Here is a 21737-nt window from a genome sequence, read left to right as displayed (position 1 = left end):
ACCCCAATGAATTCTGAGCACTCAGTGAGCTACCTGATAAGACTGTGCTAAAACTGACATTACAAATTGAATTTTGTCTTAGGAAAATTCACTGCAAGTGGTGGATGACTTGGGAAAGTGGATGCAATATTATAAAATAGCTGCTGGACATACTGGTTTCCCATTTCTTTGAAGCTCTGGCTACAGTTCACACCTGAAATCATGATTAAAATGAACCTCTAAGTAACAGTCAAAAGAGCTAAACTCCAAGGTAATTAACTGGACTTTCTAAAGCAGTCACTTTCCTAAATATTTCAAGACACATTCAGTTTAAAACGAAAAGTTACTGTTTTGTATCTACTGGTAACTGGGTACTCTTGGAACACTAAAATACATGTTTCGCTGTTCAAGCATCACAGTTAGATTGAATCCACATACAGGATGCATAAATTTTACATCAAACTTCTTTTATTCATTTATACATTGTTTTATTCTGTCACCAATGCTCAGTATGGTAATTTGTTCTGAAAATTACACACCAATTGCTATTGATCTCAGATAAAGCTTTTCAGCATTTTCATATTGATTCATGTCATAGTTATAGAGAGAAGCTAGATGTCCCACTGATAGGGCGACTTCATAATCTTCTTGACCAAGAAGTTGCTCCTTAATCTGAATTGCTTTGATGTGCATTTCTTCTGCTTCCTGAAAGATCCAAAGCCACAAAAGATATTACTGACATCCCCCCCTAAGAAAAGACAAAGATTGTAATACATCAAATGCAAAAGAAAGTGGTGTAAGTTACAGCTAATCTGGAGCTGATCTGATGAAGTGGGTCTGTCCCACGAAAGCTCATCACAGAATAAATCACTTTGTTAGTCTTTAAAGTGCTACATTTCTGCTGCTTTGTTTAGCAAATCTGAAGGACTCCATAATATTTATGCTACAGAAGGCTTGAAAGAATCTGCAAAAAACTGGTTATCTTACATTGACTTGCTGTGTAATAAAGTAGTTTTTGTTAATACAGTAGATCCCCAAGTTATGCGAGTGGTGCACCCTCACGTAACTCAAATTTAGTGCAAGCCAGAGGGAAACCAGGAAACTTACCAGCACACAAGCGCTAGTCAGTTTCCTGGCTCCCAGAGTGATGCGGAGCTAGGTGCAGCTTTTCTCTGACTTCCCCCAGCTGGGGGAAGCTGGGCAGGCAGACAGCTGCTGGCAGAAGCTGTGGAGAAGCCACACAGCCATGGCTCCCTGACTGGCTCCCCCAGCTGGGAGCTGGTGTAGGAAGCTGGGGAGGGAATTTCACCTTGCACCAAACTCGTGTTAATCAACTATATCAAGGGTTTACTGTATCTGTACAATCCTTTGGAGAGGAGAAGTGCTAACTATTAAGAACTTTTTCCATCTATAAAGGTAGCAAACATGGGTACAGTCAGGTTAAAACAAATCAGAAGAACACTAAAAAAGGCAATACTCAACTGTTTTTATGGTACTGATAGGCTTTGCTGCCTTTAGAGCTACTTTCTGTAATAGTTACTGATTTATTTATTTTCTAAATGAGAAATTTAATAGCCATCTGGTCTTACCTTAAATTTTCTCATTGACTGATAAAGTCTGCCCAGGTTGCCGTAGTGTTTTGCTGTCTGTACATTAAACTCCCCAAAGGCTTTTTTAGCTAACTGGAGTGAAGATAGGTGCAAATCATGAGCTTCTTGAAGTAACCTCTGCTCAGTTTCCTTATTGTGACAGTCAATAGCAATCTCCTCCAGGATAAGTGCTGATTATGGAAGAGAGGGAGGGATTGAGGAGGGGGGTGAAAAAAAAAAAAATCACACTAATGTGTTCTAGACACACAGCAATATCAGCAAGAGAAAGCAGAATACCATAGGGTTATATTCACAAACCATCACCATATAAAATCAGAGAGATTTTTAGTCAGGCTTAGCATTCCCTCTTGATTGTTTCCCATTAAGATATAGGTTGGGTTTTGTATCCGATAGCTAGAGGATTTTTATATTTTCAGTAATTTTTACAAGGGCTTATTCACACTTTACAAATATTATCTTTGTGCAACAGACAGCATTTGAAATGCCTTTTAGCTTATCCTGTCGAAACTAATACTTCAAAGCAAAACAGAGTGGCAAGAAGAGAGTGGTTTAGGCATTATAAAGAATACTGTGTACAAAGACTCATTTCCAGCAGTACTTCAGTGATAGAAACCCCAGCAGATTAAGACTTTTCACAAAATTTGCTCCCATATCCTTCAGCCAAATTCTATGAAGAGTGTTAATTAAAACTAGTTCACATCTGTTAATGACTATTTCTTAGTGCTAGAGAGGACAGAAGAACTGGAATAGTGAGAGGAAGGCAATGATGGAAAAGGCACCTCCCTCTCAAGAGGTAACCATAGTAAGAGCTACTAGCAGACTAGTTGGTTTCTTTCACTACCAAAGAGTTGTGCAATGTAACTTTTATGTAATGTTCTTGATCCCTTCAGGCTAACCTATTCCTCAAGTTCTCAGGCACAGCATACTACTAAGCCTGTCAATGCCACAGCCAGGACAGAAAAAGGCAATAACAGACAAAAGCAGGAGGCGTTTTTAATCTTATCCCTAAAATCATAAGTGATTCATCTGCCATGCTCCCAACCCAGAAACTGAACTTTTTTATTTCTTTTTCTTTTTTTTTTGGGGTGGGGGAGCTCCCAGGTTGTGCATCAGAAAAAAACTCCTACAGATACCTCCACTCCTAAACTCTCGTCTCTTCCCTTCAGCAGCTACAGGGATGGGTGACATTAAATAATAAGATGACAACATTAAGGAGAAGAATTAAAGTAAATTCACTTCAATCCTACTGTCACAACAGTATGTTTCATTTTCTCATTTTCCCTGCCTTCTCTTTCATAGTAATTGATGAAGTTTATTTTGTCTCCCTGGCTGTAAGCTTAAATTAACATTTATGAGTATATAGAAGCTCTTCTCATTGCTTGAAGTAGCCACTGCTCTAATATCTCTTGATCACTTTGAAGTTTGGTTCTGTCTCCCATGTATTTGATGCTGCCTACAAATTTGATCACAGGTGTATTTACAACAACAACAACAAAAAAGTGTGCTTTGTTGCTTCAGTTAGTCAAAACAAGCCTCTAGATATCAAATGGGAGCTGTGAACTGGTCCGCACCTTGTAAGAACTATTGCCGCTTGAAGACTGACTGTTACCATGGTAACAGAAATCTGCACCAAAGGCAAATGGAAATACTTTGCACACCACTGGTGGCATTCACACTCTAGTCTAAGAAACTCCACTTACAAGTAAATGCTCATTTCTAAAAAGAAAGATGAAACACTGCCCGGAGGCAGAAGACAAGGCCCCAAAGCACTTTCAGGCCAGAGAGAGACATGTCAAACCCGGCAGCACATTGTACAACCTCAACACAACCTGGCCAACACACCAGCTAATTCCCTTTAACTCTACATAGACAGATGAGTGTATATAACTGGTGAAAACGTAAGAACAATTATGTACATCTTGACTTTCTAGGAAAGGACTTTCAAGATACAGTTTGTATTCTCAGACCAATTAACAGATCTGTTACTTGGTAATGGATAGCAATAAGGGAGCACACCAGTATTACACTACCTCTATCGGACAACAGAAATAAATTGCAATTCAATTATGCCCCAGCACTGTAGCTAAATGGGCTACCTTTAACTCGCTTGGAAGAGGCCAAGAGAAGATGATCTTCAGGAAGAATGTGTGTGATAATGCCAATAGCACGTTCAGCATGGAATCTGAAACAAGTTCAAGTGCATACAGTCTTGAATTAATTTTCCTAGTTTTTAAAATGTACTGGTCAAACCACCACCAAATATTAAAACCAGCAATTCTAAGCCAAAAAAGGAATCTATAAAGTACACGGACCCAATTTAAACTTTACAAAATTTACATATATGTAACTGATTTATGGAGTATATTTCTTCCCATTTACTGCACTAAATGAGGGAACAACATTTTGCTTAAAACAACCAGAGTACTCACAGTGCATTGTCAAATTTTCCAGAACTATACTGGTGAACATACGAAGAATAAGCCAAGTCTTCATGAGCTGTAGCTACGTGGATGTTTTTACCTCCAAACACTGACTGTCGAATATCAAGAGCTGTCTGAAAGAGTCAGAAGAAAAGCCCCTTATATGTTGTGAACACTTCCTGAATTTCTATCATGTTTCTAAAACTCAAGAACTATTACTGCTGTACAGAAAAAGCAGGCTGAGAAATTTATAATTAAAGTGGGAATTCAATTTGTGTGTATAAAAGTAAGGACATCTGAAAGATAAATGCAAAATGCTTATGTAAAAGTATAATTGAAACTTCCAAGACAAGATAATTATACAAAGCTCTTTGCAAAACAAACATCCTATGAATTTTATTGTTTTTATTAGGGTACCATATTAAATGCTCCTGCAAGATTAGTTTCTGTTTATTTGAAGGGAAAAAATTTAAAAAAAAAAAAATACTTTTCAGAGATAACAAATACTAAAAAAATACTTTTCAGAGATAACAAATACTTACACAGCAGAAAAACTTCAACATACTCCACTTTAAGAACACTCTACTAGCCTGCCTTAAATTATTGGGTTTAGTTTTTCACCAGATTAAGCTAAACCAAAATAAATCACTCAAATCAAAATGGGCACAAATGCATGCTACTTAACCTTTTCCTACAAACATACTGTAAGAAAGATTGTGATGTGATCTAAGATGCCAATAAATGACCAATACCTAGAGTTCTACATTTGAATATGATCACACCCATTTGATTAGTGACTTCTAGTTCAAAATATTACCGTGCCAGAAAAGGTACATCCGTGTACACATATTCGTACTGCAAAAACCAAATGCTTCAGAACTGGAAAATGTGAAACTACAATATTGAATACCAAAAGCTTTTAACTATTTTAAAAAACCAAACTCCCCTTCCCCAAATTCTCAGATAGCCTCAAAAAACTGATAAGCTCAAATGGAAATTTTTGAATGACTATCGGCATTAAAAAGGTAACAGACAGAACACTGCAATTTACCTGATAGATTGCAACAGACTGGCATATGTTATCTACGTTGAGCAAGTAAAATCCATAGTCTAAGAGAGTGTCAGAGTATTTTGGGTGTTTGGCTCCAAAATGCTCCCTGGAAAGACAAAACTATTAACAAGTGGCAGTAACAAAGGATAGTTTGATTGGTGTTTTGAGCAATGCTACTTACCGTGCTAGATATACTGCATGTTTTATTAACTGTTCGGCTTTCTTAAATTCACGTTTTACAACACAAGCCTAAAGAGACAGGAAATAAAGTTGATGCATGACTATTTTTAAAGCACGTCTGTTCTAGGTATTAACTTATTCATTTACTACAGCTTGAACCTCTCTCATCCAGCACCCTTGTGACACGACCGGTGCCAGACAAGAGAAATTCCCAGACCACAGAACGTCAATATTGTCCAGCACATTACTAACACTTCCACTGCCTAGTGAGCTCTTAGAAGACATTTCAGGGGTGAATTACAGCTAAACAACAGCACAGAACACTGAGAGCCAAGAGTGGTGGCTGTAAACACACTTTATGGGAGCACAGGAAACTTGGCCACACATATGATAAGTGGTCATCCAGCTAACTAAACTCCTGCTGGATTACAGATGTTACCAGATGACAGCGTTCCGGATTAGAGACGTTCAACCTGCAGTACCTCCAGTTTCAAAATATTCACCATGATTATTAAAGAATCTTCAAGTTAATTCAAGAAAATGTTCCCAGACATGTGCCATTACTTCCAGGTAAGTAACAAAGAAGAGAATACGAATACAGGAGGAGTCTGTGCCCTCAACTTGTGAATGGCCCGCTATGTGGAACGCAGGAAGGCATACTGTGCAAGTATGGAACAACAGGCGGTACTATTAAAGAACATCATAAGAAGGGGTTCCGCACCCCCTCCACCATGTCTCCCCATCTAGGGTTGGCTAGGGCTGTGTGCTCCGGGGCACCAGAGATGACTTCCTGGCCAGGGCCCAGGAAGCTGGCTCCGCAACAGCCTGCCCACCTGCTCTGCAAGAGGGGCCCAGGCAGCCCCCCCTTCACTGCTCCCCCATATCTCAACCCAAAATGTTGGCTAATTTGGAAGAATCTGAACATCAGCTAGTCCCAATTTATCGGATAATTAGGGTTTTACTGTACCTGAATTTAGATACTAAACAGTTTAGTAAATTAACTAGTTAAACAAGCAACCACACCACTGAACTGGAACAAGTTATTCAAGCGTTCTATATGCTTTACAAATATGCTAAATTTCATACAAGCTTGCCATGATAAATCTTATTTCTAAATATGCTGTAACTAATCTCAATGTTAAATTCACCTTTGATGCTTGTCTTAAAACATCCACCACTACTTTTATTGGCAATCCAACTTTGATCTCCTTCATAGCTTCTATACACCACTTGTAAGCCTGCAGAATAAAAAGATAAAATAAACTTTGAACTCAACTGTCCTGAAATATGAAGAAAATATAACTGGACCCTCAGAATAAAACACACTGCTTTTATAGCACCATCTGATTTAGAAATTAAATTGCTCTGAAACTATAACATAAGCCTGAATTCTGGAATTTTTCTTAGTCTTCCTAGCTGCAAAAGAAGAGGGAATAAATGACATCCTCAAATTTATAAAAAAAAGACAGTTACAGAGTCAGCAACAGAACTCGGGGCCCTTTGGAAACTGTTCAGTCTTGTATACTAACTATATCATGGCCCAGTCCTGTTCTCTAGACATTCTTTTTCAGAAGGAAGAGGACCGAACACATACATATTTGGTGGCCCTAAGAAAGCCCAACTACAAAATTTTACTTAATTATATAGGATAAATTTATTCAGAGATCAGTTCTTAAAGTGTTTTCTTTGATTTCAAGTGGAGAAAAATCTTAAATAAGCCTAATTTATTTTCAGCTGTACAAATTATGTTATTTACTCTGCAGTAACATTAGAAAGTATTATCCTGCTCTAGGCAAAAGGAAAATGGTACAATGCATATAATATTAGGACTCTAGGTCAGGTTTCAAATATTTATAACTGAAAGCAGGCACAGCTTAATATGATTTTACTGAAATCAGATTTGCACAAAATGGCTTCAATGAAGTAGTCAACTTGATCTGCCATATTCATCAATAAACTTGTAGAGTTTTTTTTTTTTTTTTGGGGGGGGTGGGGGGTTGTAAGAGTAGACCCTCAAAGGTATAAGCAACTTGTGGATGCAAGTTATTCGTAACTCTATATAAAACATTACAGTTCTTTCAAAAGTTTACAACTGAATATTAACTTAATACCATTTCAAGACTTTACTGTACAGAAGAAAAATGCTGCTCTCTCTTTTTATTTTTAAAGTATTTTACGTTTAACGCTGTCCTATACTGTATTTGCTTCTTCATCTCTGTTGTTTCCTCATTTCTGTTTCCAAATTAGGTGTATGACTGATGGGCCAGTTCATGGTGCTGGTGGTTCATAGTTCTTGTGGTTTTACTGTAGTTATTTGTGTAATTATTGCAAAATATGTATCAAAAGACGTTACAGGCAAATATCAAATTTTGCTTTAAGTTAGCAGATCTACAGAAACATAGAAGAGAATTTAAGAAAATGAAGAGGGAGAAAAAAATTGAATACCTTCGAGTATAAAAAAAAATATTTAGGAAGTTTCTTCATTGAAATATTTCTTAAAGCCAAGTCATTTTAATTATTGGAAGCAAACATTTTTAATTGTATAAAACAACATGACATCTTTCTAAATGTTACCAGTAATTGTAGCTTCTGCAACCCAACTGTTGTTCTGGCAAGGCAATTTGAAAAAAAAAAAGAATGCAAGTTTAACTTTACTAACTAAAAAAAACTAATTGGTCCCCTTGTGGTTCATGTTAATTGATTAAAAAAAAGAAAAATACACTACCAGAGTTGCATGCATGTGCCAACTCCCATATCAAATATTGTTTTAACACCAGATGTAAGATTTCTCTCATATAGCACAGAAAATATAAAAATCCCTCAGTAAATAACATTTTTTCTGTCAATCTCACACATATGCACATCCGTGTTTGTTCAGGAGTCTTTGTCAGAATACCATCCCAGACTACCCACTGAGTCAGTGATGAGGAAATCATAACAAGGCTAATGAGAACTTCCATAAAGAAAGAATACAACTCACCTCATCATAATGGCTCTTTGCAAAGAGCAATGCACACAACTCCCCATAAAGTGCTGCTTTGTTTGCCTTTTGACCATGTTTTGCTAGTTTATCCATGTAAGACTGAGCTTGTTTGAATGTTTCTTCTCCCAAGTGGTATTTGCAATTGCCATTTCGAACATGCAACAGCCTGAGGAAAATATAACAAGCAATCATGGAATAGTTTCTTTTATTTCTAAATAATTTTTCCTAATGGATTTCAATGTACTGTAATACCAAAGATCTGTAATCTGATATCCTCATATTGTATTTGGGTTGGGCTATCGTCACCTCACAAAAATAATTTCTGCTTTGAATCTAGTGTTGCCAAAGAAATGTCAGATAGCGTTCTAGCAGTTGTGCTCTGCAATGCCATGTTTTCTGCTGAATCTTATAAAACAATTTTTACTGTTCACATGTCTTAGATATCTCAACAAACGGTTTACATGTTATAAAACATTCAAAAACTTGGGCTTTTTTGAAATCTTATTAAAATCCATTCTGCCCCACAGGGATACAATTCTATCTTCAAAGTTCTATGTTAAAGGAAAAGCTATTTGCTAACTCTCTTTACCACTCCGCATCTAAAACCTCTTCATTCTCTCCAAGTGTATCAATACTCATTTTAAAGAGTACTGTAGCTCTCAAACATGGAAGTTATTCCACAAGAGGCGTGTGTCATATCCCTGACACATTTGAAACCATATTCATCTGAAAGAAACTCTGTACAGTAGTGCCTCAATTTACACAAGGGTTGCGTTCCCATGCACCCTCACCTAACTCAAATTTTGCTAAAGTTAAGGGGGCTTTTTCTCCAGCAGAATGCATATTCTGCAGCTGGAGAAGCAGCAGGAGCACCTGGAGCTCCTTTTGGTAGGTAAGCCTGGGGTTGGGGGGGTGGGCAGCAGGGGAGGGTTAAGCCTGGCGGTGGGTTGGGGCCATGGGGGAGAGGCAGGGAGATTAAGCCTGGGGTGGGTTAGGGCTGCGAGGGGGAGGAAGGGGAGGGCAGGGTTGGAGTTGAGCCAGGGCCACGTGGGGCGGGGGGCTGAACTAGAGCCACATGCAGGGCTGGTGAGCCGCAGCCATGCTTAGCTCATGAGCTGGGCCACAGAAGGTTTGCACTGGGGCTGCATGCAGGGGGATTGAACTGAGATCGGGGGTTGAGTGGGAGCTGGGCATGGGGGTGAGCCGGCCATAGGTGGTTTGAACTGGAACTGGGGCCACGCAACGGTGGGTTGAACGAGGACAGTGGGGCTAGGGGAGCGGAATTTTGACCTGTGCCTTGCTCGCATTAACAGGAGTTAAGCACAACAACTCAATCACACATTTCGAGGATTTGCTATATTTAGAAAGGCAGGAATGACACTGCTCTTTGGTCCAGATCTAGGCTCTGTGTTAAACATGCCCATGATAATGCACTGCAGCCTTTAAATGCATATACTAATAATGATAACAGACAAAAGAATAACTTCTCCTCAATTGTTTTGATCATCGTATCACTAGAAATACACTAAAAAGGTAAAACCATAAGCCCTGAAGAAGTGGGTCTGTCCCACAAAAGCTCATCACCTAATAAATAATTTTGTTAGTCTTTAAAAAGCGCTACATGAATGCTCTTTTGGTTTTGTTAGAATACAGACTAACAACGGCTACCTCTCTGTTACTAGATAGGTAGATAATAATACTCTGCATTCCAAATATTACTAAATGTTTCCCACGTCTGAGAGTTTGAACCAGTTTTGTTAACAGTGCAAGCTACTGAAAAGTACAATGAGCTACATAGAACCCTACAGTGAAAGCTGTGTTATCTGGCATTTGGCTAAACAGGCACACTCTGTTAACTGGCATCTGTGAGGCCAGCAACTGCAGGGCTAGCTGCCCTGTGGGGGCTAGCAGCACCACAGCTGGTGACCACAGGGCCAGCTGCATCACTGTGGTAGGCGACAATGGGGGTGGCAGTTGTGGAGCTGGCTGCCAGGCTGGGGCTGGTGGAGTGGGCCTGCTGCCCTGCTCCACCAGCTGGCACATTTGATTATCTGGCTAATAAAGCTTCTACAGTATTTATTTGGTATAGAAATTCTTTGAAGAGTTTACATACATTTATAGCTAAAAATAAAAATAGTAATGATGATGATGATCTATCTAGTAATGTACAGTCTGAACTCTTATTCTCTAAGCTGCTGGGAGATGGAAGAATTACGCAATTGTTTGTCCTGTTCCGCTAGCATCTGTATCTAAATGACTACAGATGCAGCTAACTTCAAAGTTTACAGATTACTCCTCAAAGCCACTCAGGGACAATCACTAACTGCATGCACGAGTAACAAGTGGTGGATGAAAAACAGTGGTTTCCACATTGAGCCTTTTTGTATGACAATAATCATCACTCTACACCACCAATAGGAAGTGATCATGGTCCTGGAACACCCACCCCCATTAGGGACAGAAGCAGTAGGGGGTGAATAAACGTCTGGGGGGATCCATAAAAAACAGAACAGAAACTCAGGTTTTTCCGCAACTCCCATTCTGGCCCTAGCAAGTTTCAATTTACAAAGGTGAACAAAGGCTTCTGGAGATGAAGATACCAGCTGCAGACAACAAATGTATCAGGTTAAAGTCTCCCCTCTCTCTCTCTTTTTCAAACAGTTCCGGGAGTTACCTATTTAAATTGAGGTTTATTCACCTTTTCCTGTATTAGAGATATGTCTCTCATGTCATCTCCCCAATATAAAAAACCAGAAATGTTTCCTTATGCAATCACAGGCTAAGAAAAGAGACAGCTGTCCTTCCTCAGCTACAAATGCCTTTCCTTCTAGAACACGTGATGAATTTTTGGAAGACGCATGTCTCTGTTGTAAATCAAGAAAATCTGTTATGAGGAAAGAGGTAATATACTTTGACAGTAATATACTTTGACAGATAGCACAACCTATTATAGGAAATATGAGAAAACAATGAAGAAGGTAGACATACTGAAAACAGGGCCTGGCCCTTTTAAAATAATATGCTCTGTCAATCAACTGCACAGCAGCCACATAACACACACACTTTGCATGGGCACATCTACACTGCAGTAAGACACCTGTGGCTGGCCCATGCCAGCTGACTTGGGTTCATGGGCTCAGGCCAAGTGGGTGTTTAGTTATGGTGTACATATTTGGACTGAGGCTGCTCTTACCCTCTCACTTCACAAGCCAAGTTCCACCCTGAGCCCAAATACCTGCACTGCAATTAAACAGCTCCTGAGCCTGAGCCCTGCAACCCTAAGTGGGCTGGCAGAGGCCAGTTGCAGGTTTTTAATTGCAGTGTAGACACCTTACGAGGTTATAGTGGATTTTCCCTTTTTCTCCTGCATGGAATATGAGAAGTATGAAGCTTTTGGCTGGATGCTTCTTCTCCTCCTCTAAATCCAATGTCCTGCGACCAAGAAATAGAGGATTTTAAAGTTATGCTGTAGCGTTTCCAGCAACAGCTATGTAATACAGCCAACTCTACCCTATAAATGCAGGCATCCAGCACAGTTTCCCCCTAAAACAATCTGCCCTACTGAAATGCATCATGGTAAATTCTAACACTAATTCCACACAAACATCTACTTCAAATTGTCATTGAGTCCAAGCCCAAGGCAGGTGTTTTCCAACCATATGAATTGCTACAAAGAAAGAACAAGCCTTATAAATAGATACCAACTTTTCAGCTAACTGGGTATTTACAAATGACAACAACGCTAACAAATAGAAAATGTGATACAGAATAAGGAACACTGACTACATTAAAATCTTAACATCGAATTGGGTGGCAACAAACTTGGCAGCAAAATGAAAGCTATGCAACAAATAGATAACAGTGACACATACCATCAATGCAATTCATGCTACCCAACTTTTATCACCAAGTGTAACAGGAATACCCATATGCAGGGATGATCTACAGAGAAACTTGCACAAATATAACAAAATATGTGAATTAAAAACAATTTATTTTGGATGCTAGTTTGCCAGTAGGCACTTATCCGAGAATGAAAGCGACTAAAGGCAATTTCTCTACAGTCTGAGATAAGAGAAGCTGAAGAACTCTTGCGAATTATGCCCATTAACTAAGGTGGCCAGCTTTCAAACACCCAGTTGAAAAAGGATCATTCTCAGCCCAGTGAAACTGAGTTACCAAGGCTGGGAGAGCAAGTGACTGGGGCAGGGAGAAGCAAACAGTGAGTAGACCAGGGCCTCAGAGAATAGAGGGTAAGGGCATTTGGTTTTGTTTGTTCAGAAAGCTGGCAACCCTAATACTAAACTCGGCTTAATTTAAAATTAAACTCTTAGGCTGTGTCTACAAAAATAACTCTGAAGTTGCTTACTTCGAAGTACAACTTACAAGTAAGCGACTTTGAAGTTGAGCATCTACATACACCCTACTTCTAAGTTAAACTTCAAAGTAGGGCACTACTCCATTCCCAAGAATGGAGTAAGAACTTTGAAGTTGGGCTCCCAACTTCGAAGTTAACTTTGAAGGGAAATGTGCGTAGACTCTCTGCTGGTTACTTTGAAGTAGAGCCAGACTTCAAAGTCAACTTCCAAGCTAGTTCCTAGTGTAGACACACGCTTAGACTCACAGTACACTTCCACTTGCCCGAGAATTTGTTTAAGATCTGTAAAATTATCTGGGTTTTTTTTTCCATTACCCAAATGCTCTGTATCAAAACTTCAGGGTCTGTTAAGTGCTAAAATTAAGCTTTAAAAACTGCTGGTTTGATCCAATAAAAGAATCTACTCTACTCACCTTGGTCTCTTTAAGACTAAGTTACTCTATGACAAAAGGCATAGAAAAACATTAACATTATTTAAATAAATTCTAACATTTATTGTAGGAAAAATAAAGTTCAGATAAAATAAATTAAAACTCATCTGAAATCCTGAAGGCAGGTGAATTTAGCACAAAAACTGGGCATATACTCAAAATATAATGTTGCATTACATATATAGAAATATATGTATGCAATTCCTACTGCAACAATGAACTATAATCAATTATTAGAACAAAGAAGGAAATGCATCTTTGCACCACTTAATCACTGCATTAGATTAACAGTCAACAACAGACTGCTGCGGGAAGGACACTGCAGCAACAGATCTCCATCTCGCAATGTCACCTTATACATTGATAAGGCACAGAGCCAGTTAAAGGAAGGATATTCCACTATTGGCCACTTATTGAGAATATATTTATCCAATTGTCACAAGCCATGGGACAGCTGCTTGCCATCAAAGAACAAGGATGTAATGACCAAAGGAAGGTAGAAGAAAAAATAGCTTGCAGAAGAACACCTTCCAGTCCAGATAAGGCCCAGAGTGACCTTGACAAACTGAAGGATTGGGCCAAAAGAAGTCTGATGAGATTCAACAAGGACAAATGAAGAGTCCTGCACTTGGGACAGAAGAATCCTAAACACAGACTGGGGACCAACTCGCTAAGCAGCAGTTCTGCAGAAAACAGCCTGGGAATTACAGTGAAACAGAAGATGGATATGAGCCAGTGCATCCTTGTTGCCAAGAAGGCTAACAGCACATTGGGGTGCATTAGCAGGAGCACTGCCAACAGCTCTAAGGAAGTGATTCTTCTCCTTTACGTGGCACTGATGAGGCCACACTTGGGAGTACTGCAACCAATTCTGGACCCCACATTACAGAATGGATGTGGACACACTGGAGAGTCCAACAGAGAGTAAGAAAAATTATTAGGGGGCTGGAATACCTGACTTATAGGAAAGGCTGGAGGAATTTGGGCTTATTTAGTTTATAAAAGAGAAGAATGGGGGGGATTTGATAGGGGCCTCCAACTACTTGAAGCGGGGTTCAAAAGAGGATGGAGAGAGGCTTTCCCAAAGGTGACTGATGACAGAATGAGGAGCACTGGCATCAAGCTGCAGTGGGGAAGGTCTAGACTGGATAGTAGCAAAAACTAATTTCACTGGATACATGGTGAAGCACTGGAATAGGTTACCTAGGCTGGTGGTAGAATCTCCATCTCTTGACGTATTTAAGTCCCAGCTTGACAAAGCCCTGACTGGGATGATTTAGTTGAGACTAGTCCTGCTGTTAGCATGGGGGGGACTCAATTACCTCCTGAGATCTCTTCCAACCCTATGGGATTATGATTCGACAATTCAGAATTCTTCAACATAAGTTATATGCAATGTACATTACACAATATAACTCAAAGTAGCTCAAGTCCAACCATACCTTACGCAACATTCTACTGCGCGACACCAGTGGGGCATTTCATCGTGAAGGGCACATAACTGATGGCAGGAATTAAACACTTTCTCAGCGTCACTGTACCAGCCAGCATCTGATAGGAACCCTCCTGAAATTCAAGAGCAAACAAGTCATTGAACACCACTGAATCACTGTAAAAGATTATTATTTTCATAATTAGAACTGCATGTGAACTATGTACTAATGGGCCCTTACACTGCGGATTAAGAGTAAGAGAACAGGAAGAAGTGGGTATCCTGTGCCCAAATTCAAATACAGGAAGTCAGTGCTATCAAAATTCGGAGACACGATGATGCTTCAGTGACATATCCCTATATAACATTACAAAAATATGGTATAAGCATCTATAAAATTGCATCCATATAATGGGGATTCTCTTGAGTTAAAACTCCATTTTGCAATCAACCTCTGTGTAAAGGGGATGAAACGTACATAAAGATGAATCCTTCCACATCAAAATATAACTTACTGGTATTACATACATTTCTCTGCCTCAGTTTTCTGTCAAAAATATAATACTAAATTAACAAACAAACAGTCTTCAGTAACATACAGGCCACTATGTCCTTCTCTATAATTAACAAGGTGTTATTAAAAAACAATACCACTGAATCTGAAGCTAACAAAAAATAAACATATTTTAGAATTGTAAGAGAGAGGAAGCCGTGCTAGTCTACACACTATCAAAACAAAAAGCAGTCAAGTAGCACTTTAAAGACTAGCAAAATGGTTTATTAGGTAAATAGAATAATCCAGGCTGCTGCTCAGACGGTGTGTCCGAGTTAATGAGGTCCCGAGTAGCAGCAGGGAGCTCCTTCAGTAGCAGCAGGGAGCTCCTTCAGTAGTAGTTGTAATTTCCTTTGGAATTCCAAAGTGGGATCAGCGGAGAGAGGTCTGTAAAATGTGGTGTTGGAGAGCTGTCTGGCTGCCTCCTGTTCATAGTCTGACCTATTCAGGATGACAACAGCACCCCCTTTGTCAGCTGGTTTGATCCTTTTCCCTGCAACAAAGCCCACTGCCAGCTTTGTCCACATATCTTCTCTGGAAATACCGTCACTGGACCTAACCAGGTTACTCACAGAATCACGGGCACTTTCTCATGCTCCTCTACTAACATCATATATGCCATCATGTGCCAACAGTGCCCAGATGCTTTGTATATTGGACAGACTTCTAACTCCCTTAGACAAAGGGTCAATGGGCACAAAACAGACATCAAAGCACTCCAGATCCACAAATCACTTAGTCAACATTTTAATGGAATGGGGCATTCTGTCAATGACCTAAAGGTATGTGTGTTACTGAAAAGGAATTATCACACTGTTTTGGAAAGGGAAACAGCCGAGCTGGCTTTTATATTCAAATTCGGCACATTAACACATGGTTTAAATCGTGATGGGAACTTTCTGAATCACTATAGGGGCTTGTCTGCATACTTGCCTCAATCTAATTCTTGACCTTCCCCCCCACCCCTCCACTCTCTGATTTGCTCACCTTGATTATCTTTTTCTGATTTGTCCTCCTTGCTTACTGTTTTTGGTTCTCTGCGCCTTAAATATTGAGTCTGTTCTGGTCTGGCTATGGTCTGAAGAAGTAGGTCTGTCCCACGAAAGCTCACCTAATAAACCATTTTGCTAGTCTTTAAAGTGCTACTTGACTGCTTTTTGTTTTGACATTTTAGAACTGTTTCACACCATAAATGCATATCCAAATGCTCTATTATGCCTTTAATTCAAGTTTAATTTAAGATAAACCGGCATAGTTAATTAGTCTTGTACTTTGTCACTACTTACCTAAAACAAACCCAATCTGGATTGCTTTGTCTTTTACATCAGAGTCTGATTCTGCTATGTAGGAGCACCATCTACTGAAAGAATAAGCCAGTACAGAAGCAACTTTTACTCCATGATCCATCAGAGCCTGAAAACAGTGATGAAGCAAGTGTCTGAAATGAAAAACCAACACAGTATTTAGTATCATTAATAAAAAACCCTATTCAGTTGGTTCTTGGGCATTACAGAATCAAGTGTGATTAGTAAGTAATAAGCACTAAAAAAATCTGACCCCACGCACACTGCCCCTGAAATGGGTCTGAACACTATCTACCTCAAGACCAGTGGTATACAATTGTTATATAGTACATTATTAAGTTGATTTATACAGTTTCCGAAACAGTTCAGGGTGTTTAAAACAGAAGCCACCCACACTTCCCATTAAAAACAGCAAACAAAATTTAAAAACAGGTAACAATTCATCATTCTAAATTTCAACCAAAAACCAATTTCACAGATGTGAAAACATACGAGAAAGCCTGGTTCGAATGTTCTTCATTAAAATGGCATACAAACCAACAGTAAAAAGAAGCTTATTAAGATTCTAAGACTAGGAACATACAATAAGAAAAAAAGATGATCGCGTTAAAAAAAGGAAAAAAAAATTAGGGTTTATTCTGGGTACGGAGCAGACCACAGCCTGAAGAGACCACTTATAAGCCTAACACAATGGGACTGTCAGGAACATGGAGTTCCTCAGCTTGATGAGTTTTTCCTCTCTTTTTAGAAGACAGCCACATCTGGAATTAAACGGGCATAGAGAGACAGATCATTTATGTATCTCTCATATTTTTATTCGTTTGATGTGGATCTTTCAAAAAGGGTAAAAGTGAACATGCATATAGCCTTTCAATTTAGTGCATATTCTGCATTTTAAAAGACAACTAAAAAAAGCTCTGTGTCTTCAATTTAATGCATAATATTATAGGGCTGCCAAAACTACCTCAGAATTCATGTCTAGCATATTATAATTCAGTAAACTAAGAGAATTTGATTGGGGGACCAAATGTTATGAAGATTTTAAAAGACTTATCCAAAAAACAAGACATGACAGAAACAGTTTGATCTGGAATTCAAAAACCCTTGGGCAAAGTTGGAGAAGAGTTCTACTGTTCATCAGTGAGATGAACAACAGAGATGAGATGAGGGGGGAAGGGCATATGCTTCAAATTTAGGAGCAGGAGTGAAGGATAAGAACTCAACAACCAGGTAAGCTGAAGACACCTTAAGCTCTGAAGGATGGCATAAGTCAGCTTACTTATACCACTTTTGTACAACTTTAAGGACCAGCTGATTCATAAAACTAGATTTGTTTCAAACGTGTGCATGCTCTGTGTCAGTTTTACGCTCGCAGTGTATCTGTGCATTTTTTTTTGGTCACATAGCTAGGTAAAGCTCTTATTTTTCCTAGCTTTACCTAGCTTGTCTAAATGGCTGTTACAGTAATTTAACACATGTACCTTATATTGATTCTTCAAGTGCCTCATGAAGACTGGAAATATAATTTTAAATGGAATATTTAAAAAGCAGCAACTTTAACTGTGATTTGCACTCAGCAACATGTTCTGTTCTAGCTGTTATTTAAAAACAGCGATCAGGAAGGATTCCTCTGTCCCAAATGATATAAACACAGTGACAAGGGAGCAACAAGCATATTTTTGGTGGGAGGAAGGGAGGAAAAAGATCTAATTTATTGATATTTTGGGTAATTTACTATAGGATAAAAAACCCTGCCCTGGCACATACAGGTACCTGCTGTTAATGCATAATTATATAAATAAATATATTTTACACTGACTGCATTGTTATACCATTAAACATTTTTTTTAAAAAGAGAGTAAACAGAACCTTAACACAGGATGTGTAAAGATGTGTATATTTACTTAGCAACACAGCCACCCATTTATATTCTTTTTTGGCGAAGGGGAATCTGAGTGTGTTCTGGGGGAGAACTCCCACAGGATATATGGATGGTTTCAGAATACACAGAAGGGCATAGCCCACTTGAAATGGCTAGGAAAAACAGCTGTTTCGATACATGAAATTTTGCCCCTATAGTCTGGTGCAAGGCAACAAGACAAGCCAGATAAAGTAACGACAGGTTTAGAGTCTTGCTAGTCACCTCAATCATTAAGTATGCAATTAAACCTTTTTGTTGTGAGAAACAGAGAGAAAGAAAGAAAGAAAATATCCTGCCAGGATTAAAAATCAGATTTTCTTTAGCATCCCTGAGATTTCAACATCCCAAAATGAGGAGGATGAAAACAAAAAGCAGACAAGTAGCACTTTAAAGACTAGCAAAATGGTTTGATGAGTGTGAGCGTGAGGATGAGGAGATAAATGTGTGTACTAGAAAGTAGCCATAGAAAAAAGATACAGAAATGCATATTTCAATAATTTTTCTGTAACATTCCCCAGTAAGTGTGATTAAAGTAAGACTTTAAAAAAATTAAACATAACTGAGTAATAATCTATGATAATTACCTTTTATCTAAAGCTCGTAACACCTTAGCAAAAACTTCTAGTTCACAAAATTCACTACCCAACTGGCATAAGCGACCTTGTTGGTAAAGCTGGAAGAAGCAACAAAGAAATGACAAATTTTAAGTTATGAAATCTACTAAAATTATATTAATAGTAGAACAAATTTTATATTAGTGGTACAATATTATTCTAAAATCTTTACAGGCCACATGACCCGTGAACTACAGCAGACTAACTAAAACAAGACTGAATAATCACAAGGGAAAGTTCAGTTCCCAAAAACACAACAATGTACCACCACTATATTCTGTACAAAAACAGATATAAAGTTCCAAGAGATAAGGTGATAAGTCACAAAAGGAGTTATCCGGTACTCTGTAGTAAAACATCCCATCTACACTCATCACTCCTTAAACGAGTACTTTACTTATGAGTGTTTGCTTAAACAAGGGACACACGTACTTACCTTTGCTCACTAGATGAGAGAACTCCCCCTGCTAATATGAGCCTTAACCACCTCCCTGCAGCTCCAACCCAACACAGCCTGACCCCTGCTGGCTCTGCAACCCCACACAACCCCACCACCCGGCCCGCTCCCAACACCCACCCAGCCGATCCCCTAACCCACCCTCCCAGGTATGTTAAGAACTGATTTACTGCTGGTGCAGCCCAGAGTAGCTGCCAGTACCTCCAGCTCCGCACGTCAAAGCGGCTCCCGCTGCATGGCGGGGCAGACGCACACTGTGAAGCGGCTCCAGACACATGGCAGGGTGCCTGCAGCCATGTGGTCAGGCAGCTCCGGCCACACTATGCAGCTGCCCCTGTACCCTCTAGCCCAGTCTGCTCCCAACACCCTCCCCCTGGCTCGCAGCACGCCCCAGCCCAGCCCACTCCCAACACTCCCACAGCCCACAGCACACCCCTACCCGGCCCACAGCTCCTCGCACACACCCCAGCCCAGCCCGCTCACAACACCCCCGGGCCTGCCAACCTCCTCCTCCCCCCCCGCCAGGTACTGCTGGTGCAGCCAGGAAGAACGAGCCGCCACCAGGTTTTAATCCTCCCTCTCCACTCATAGGCCCAAACTGCCCTCAGCCTTTAACCCTCTCCAACACTCCCCTCCACCCATTCAAGGTTCACTTAACTTTCAAAAGCAGCGCCACATGCTGGCACTCCTTCGCCGAATTAGGAGCCCCAGGAACCAGAGACTTTAATGTGTATTTAATGGTAATTCAGTGTCCCTCTTACAAGTTTTTGCCTACGAGCAGAAAACTGGGAACCAATTGTGCTCATATAGCGAGGGATGAGTGTACCCTATTGTCCTTGTTCCTTTATTGTGCCAATTATGACCACAAAGACATCAGTTTGCTGGAGAAGGGATGGTCACAGGGCTGCAGGTGGAAGCACAGTGGGCCACGGGAGGGCCGCTCATGTGGCCTACTCACGATTGGTGGTTGCCCATCACTGCCATAAACCAAAATGGAAGTGAGTAGCCATTCTGTGCACTCCCCCAGCCAACTACATTACTTCAGGTTGATAATGTGACTGTTTTTCCTTTGAAGACTATAGAAAGAAGCATTTTTAGATGAAAGAACTATGCTGATTTGAAACCTGACCATTTCTCACTGCTGGGAAAAATGAGTCATTGCTTGCCAATTCTCTGGTTCTTGTGGCACATCAGCAAAGATGGTCTGTTTACTGCCTTATATAGTTTTCTATGCTCGTCAATGCACTTAATTCTGAGGAAGATTAGTTAAGAGATTCTGTTGGGTTCTTTTGGTCCAATATTTAAGTTGGGTTAAAACAATTTTATTTAATGAAACAGACAATGTTTGCATTACATTTTTATATAAGTTATGCAATACACATTTGTTTACCTATATTTTTTTCTGCAGCATTTGTACTCAGACACTTCAGTGTTGATACATAAGAAAAAGAAACCTAATCAAAACAGGATTGATCTTCAGTTTTCAATCTACAAGTGCACATGGAAAAGAAATTAAGCTACATAAATGAAGACTAAATTTAATTTATAAAATTAGCTAGCAATCATAAGAAAAATTCATTTTACAAGTTGTAGAAGTATGTTCAACATCTTTATTAATGACCTGGATGAGGGACTGGATTGCACCTTCAGCAAGTTTGCAGATGACACCAAGCTAGAGGGAGAGGTGGATATGTTGGAATGTAGAGAGATAGGATCCAGAGTGACCTGGATAAATTGGAGGATTCGGCCAAAAGACATCTGATGCAGGTCAACAAGAAGTGTTAGAGTCCTGCAGTTGGGAAGTAAGAATTCCAAGCACTGTTATATGCTGGGAACCAACTGGCTAAGCAGCAGTACAGCAGAAAGGGAACTAGGGATTATAGTGGATGAAAGGCTGGATTTGAGCAAACAGTGTGCTCTTGTAGCCAAAAGGCCAACGGCAAATTGGGGTGCATTAGGAGGAGCATTCTAAGCAGATCTAGAGAGGTGATTGTTCCCCTCTATTCAGCACTGGTGAGGCCGCATCTGGAGTATTTTGTTCGGTTTTGGGACTCCCAGTATAGAAAGGATGTGGACGTGCTGGAGCAGGTTGAGCGGAGAGCAAAAGAAATTAGGGGGCTTGAGCACATGACCTATGAAGAAAGGCTGAGGGATTTGGGCTTATTTAGTTTGCAGAAGAGAAGACTGAGGGGTGATTTAATAGCACCCTTCAACTTCCTGCAGGGGTGAACTAAAAGGGACGGAGAGAAACTGTTCTCAGTGGTGACAGACAGCAGAACAAGGGGTAACGGCCTGAAATTACAGAAGGAGAGAAGTAGGTTGGATATTAGGAAAACCTACTTCACTGGGGGGTCGTGAAGCACTGGAATGTGTTGTTTAAGGAAGTGGTGGAATCTCCATCACTAGAGGTTTTTAAGTCCTGGC

The 21737-nt window shown here is 39.8% G+C and overlaps 1 protein-coding gene across 4 annotated transcripts in view; it reads right to left on the bottom strand.

Moving 5' to 3' along the window:
* The window catches only part of APPBP2 (amyloid beta precursor protein binding protein 2), a 39804-nt gene that overhangs the window by 6063 nt on the left and 12004 nt on the right, over nt 1–21737 (bottom strand). For 3 of the 4 annotated variants that reach the window (XM_075013847.1, XM_075013846.1, XM_075013848.1), the window contains exons 2-12: nt 18827–18915; nt 16304–16455; nt 14475–14598; nt 8221–8389; nt 6389–6478; nt 5242–5309; nt 5061–5166; nt 4019–4143; nt 3686–3771; nt 1569–1759; nt 519–684 (exon numbers count right to left, since the gene is read on the bottom strand). In XM_075013847.1, coding sequence (XP_074869948.1) covers nt 519–684; nt 1569–1759; nt 3686–3771; nt 4019–4143; nt 5061–5166; nt 5242–5309; nt 6389–6478; nt 8221–8389; nt 14475–14598; nt 16304–16455; nt 18827–18915 — 1366 coding nt within the window. Of the gene's footprint in view, nt 1–518; nt 685–1568; nt 1760–3685; nt 3772–4018; nt 4144–5060; nt 5167–5241; nt 5310–6388; nt 6479–8220; nt 8390–14474; nt 14599–16303; nt 16456–18826; nt 18916–20703; nt 20802–21737 lie in introns of all 4 variants that reach the window. The other variant, XM_075013851.1, reaches the window with a different exon arrangement.

The sequence above is a fragment of the Carettochelys insculpta genome, chromosome 19 (assembly GCF_033958435.1).
Source record: "Carettochelys insculpta isolate YL-2023 chromosome 19, ASM3395843v1, whole genome shotgun sequence".
Taxonomy (NCBI): domain Eukaryota; kingdom Metazoa; phylum Chordata; order Testudines; family Carettochelyidae; genus Carettochelys; species Carettochelys insculpta.
This window is presented reverse-complemented; position numbering and strand designations above follow the sequence as displayed.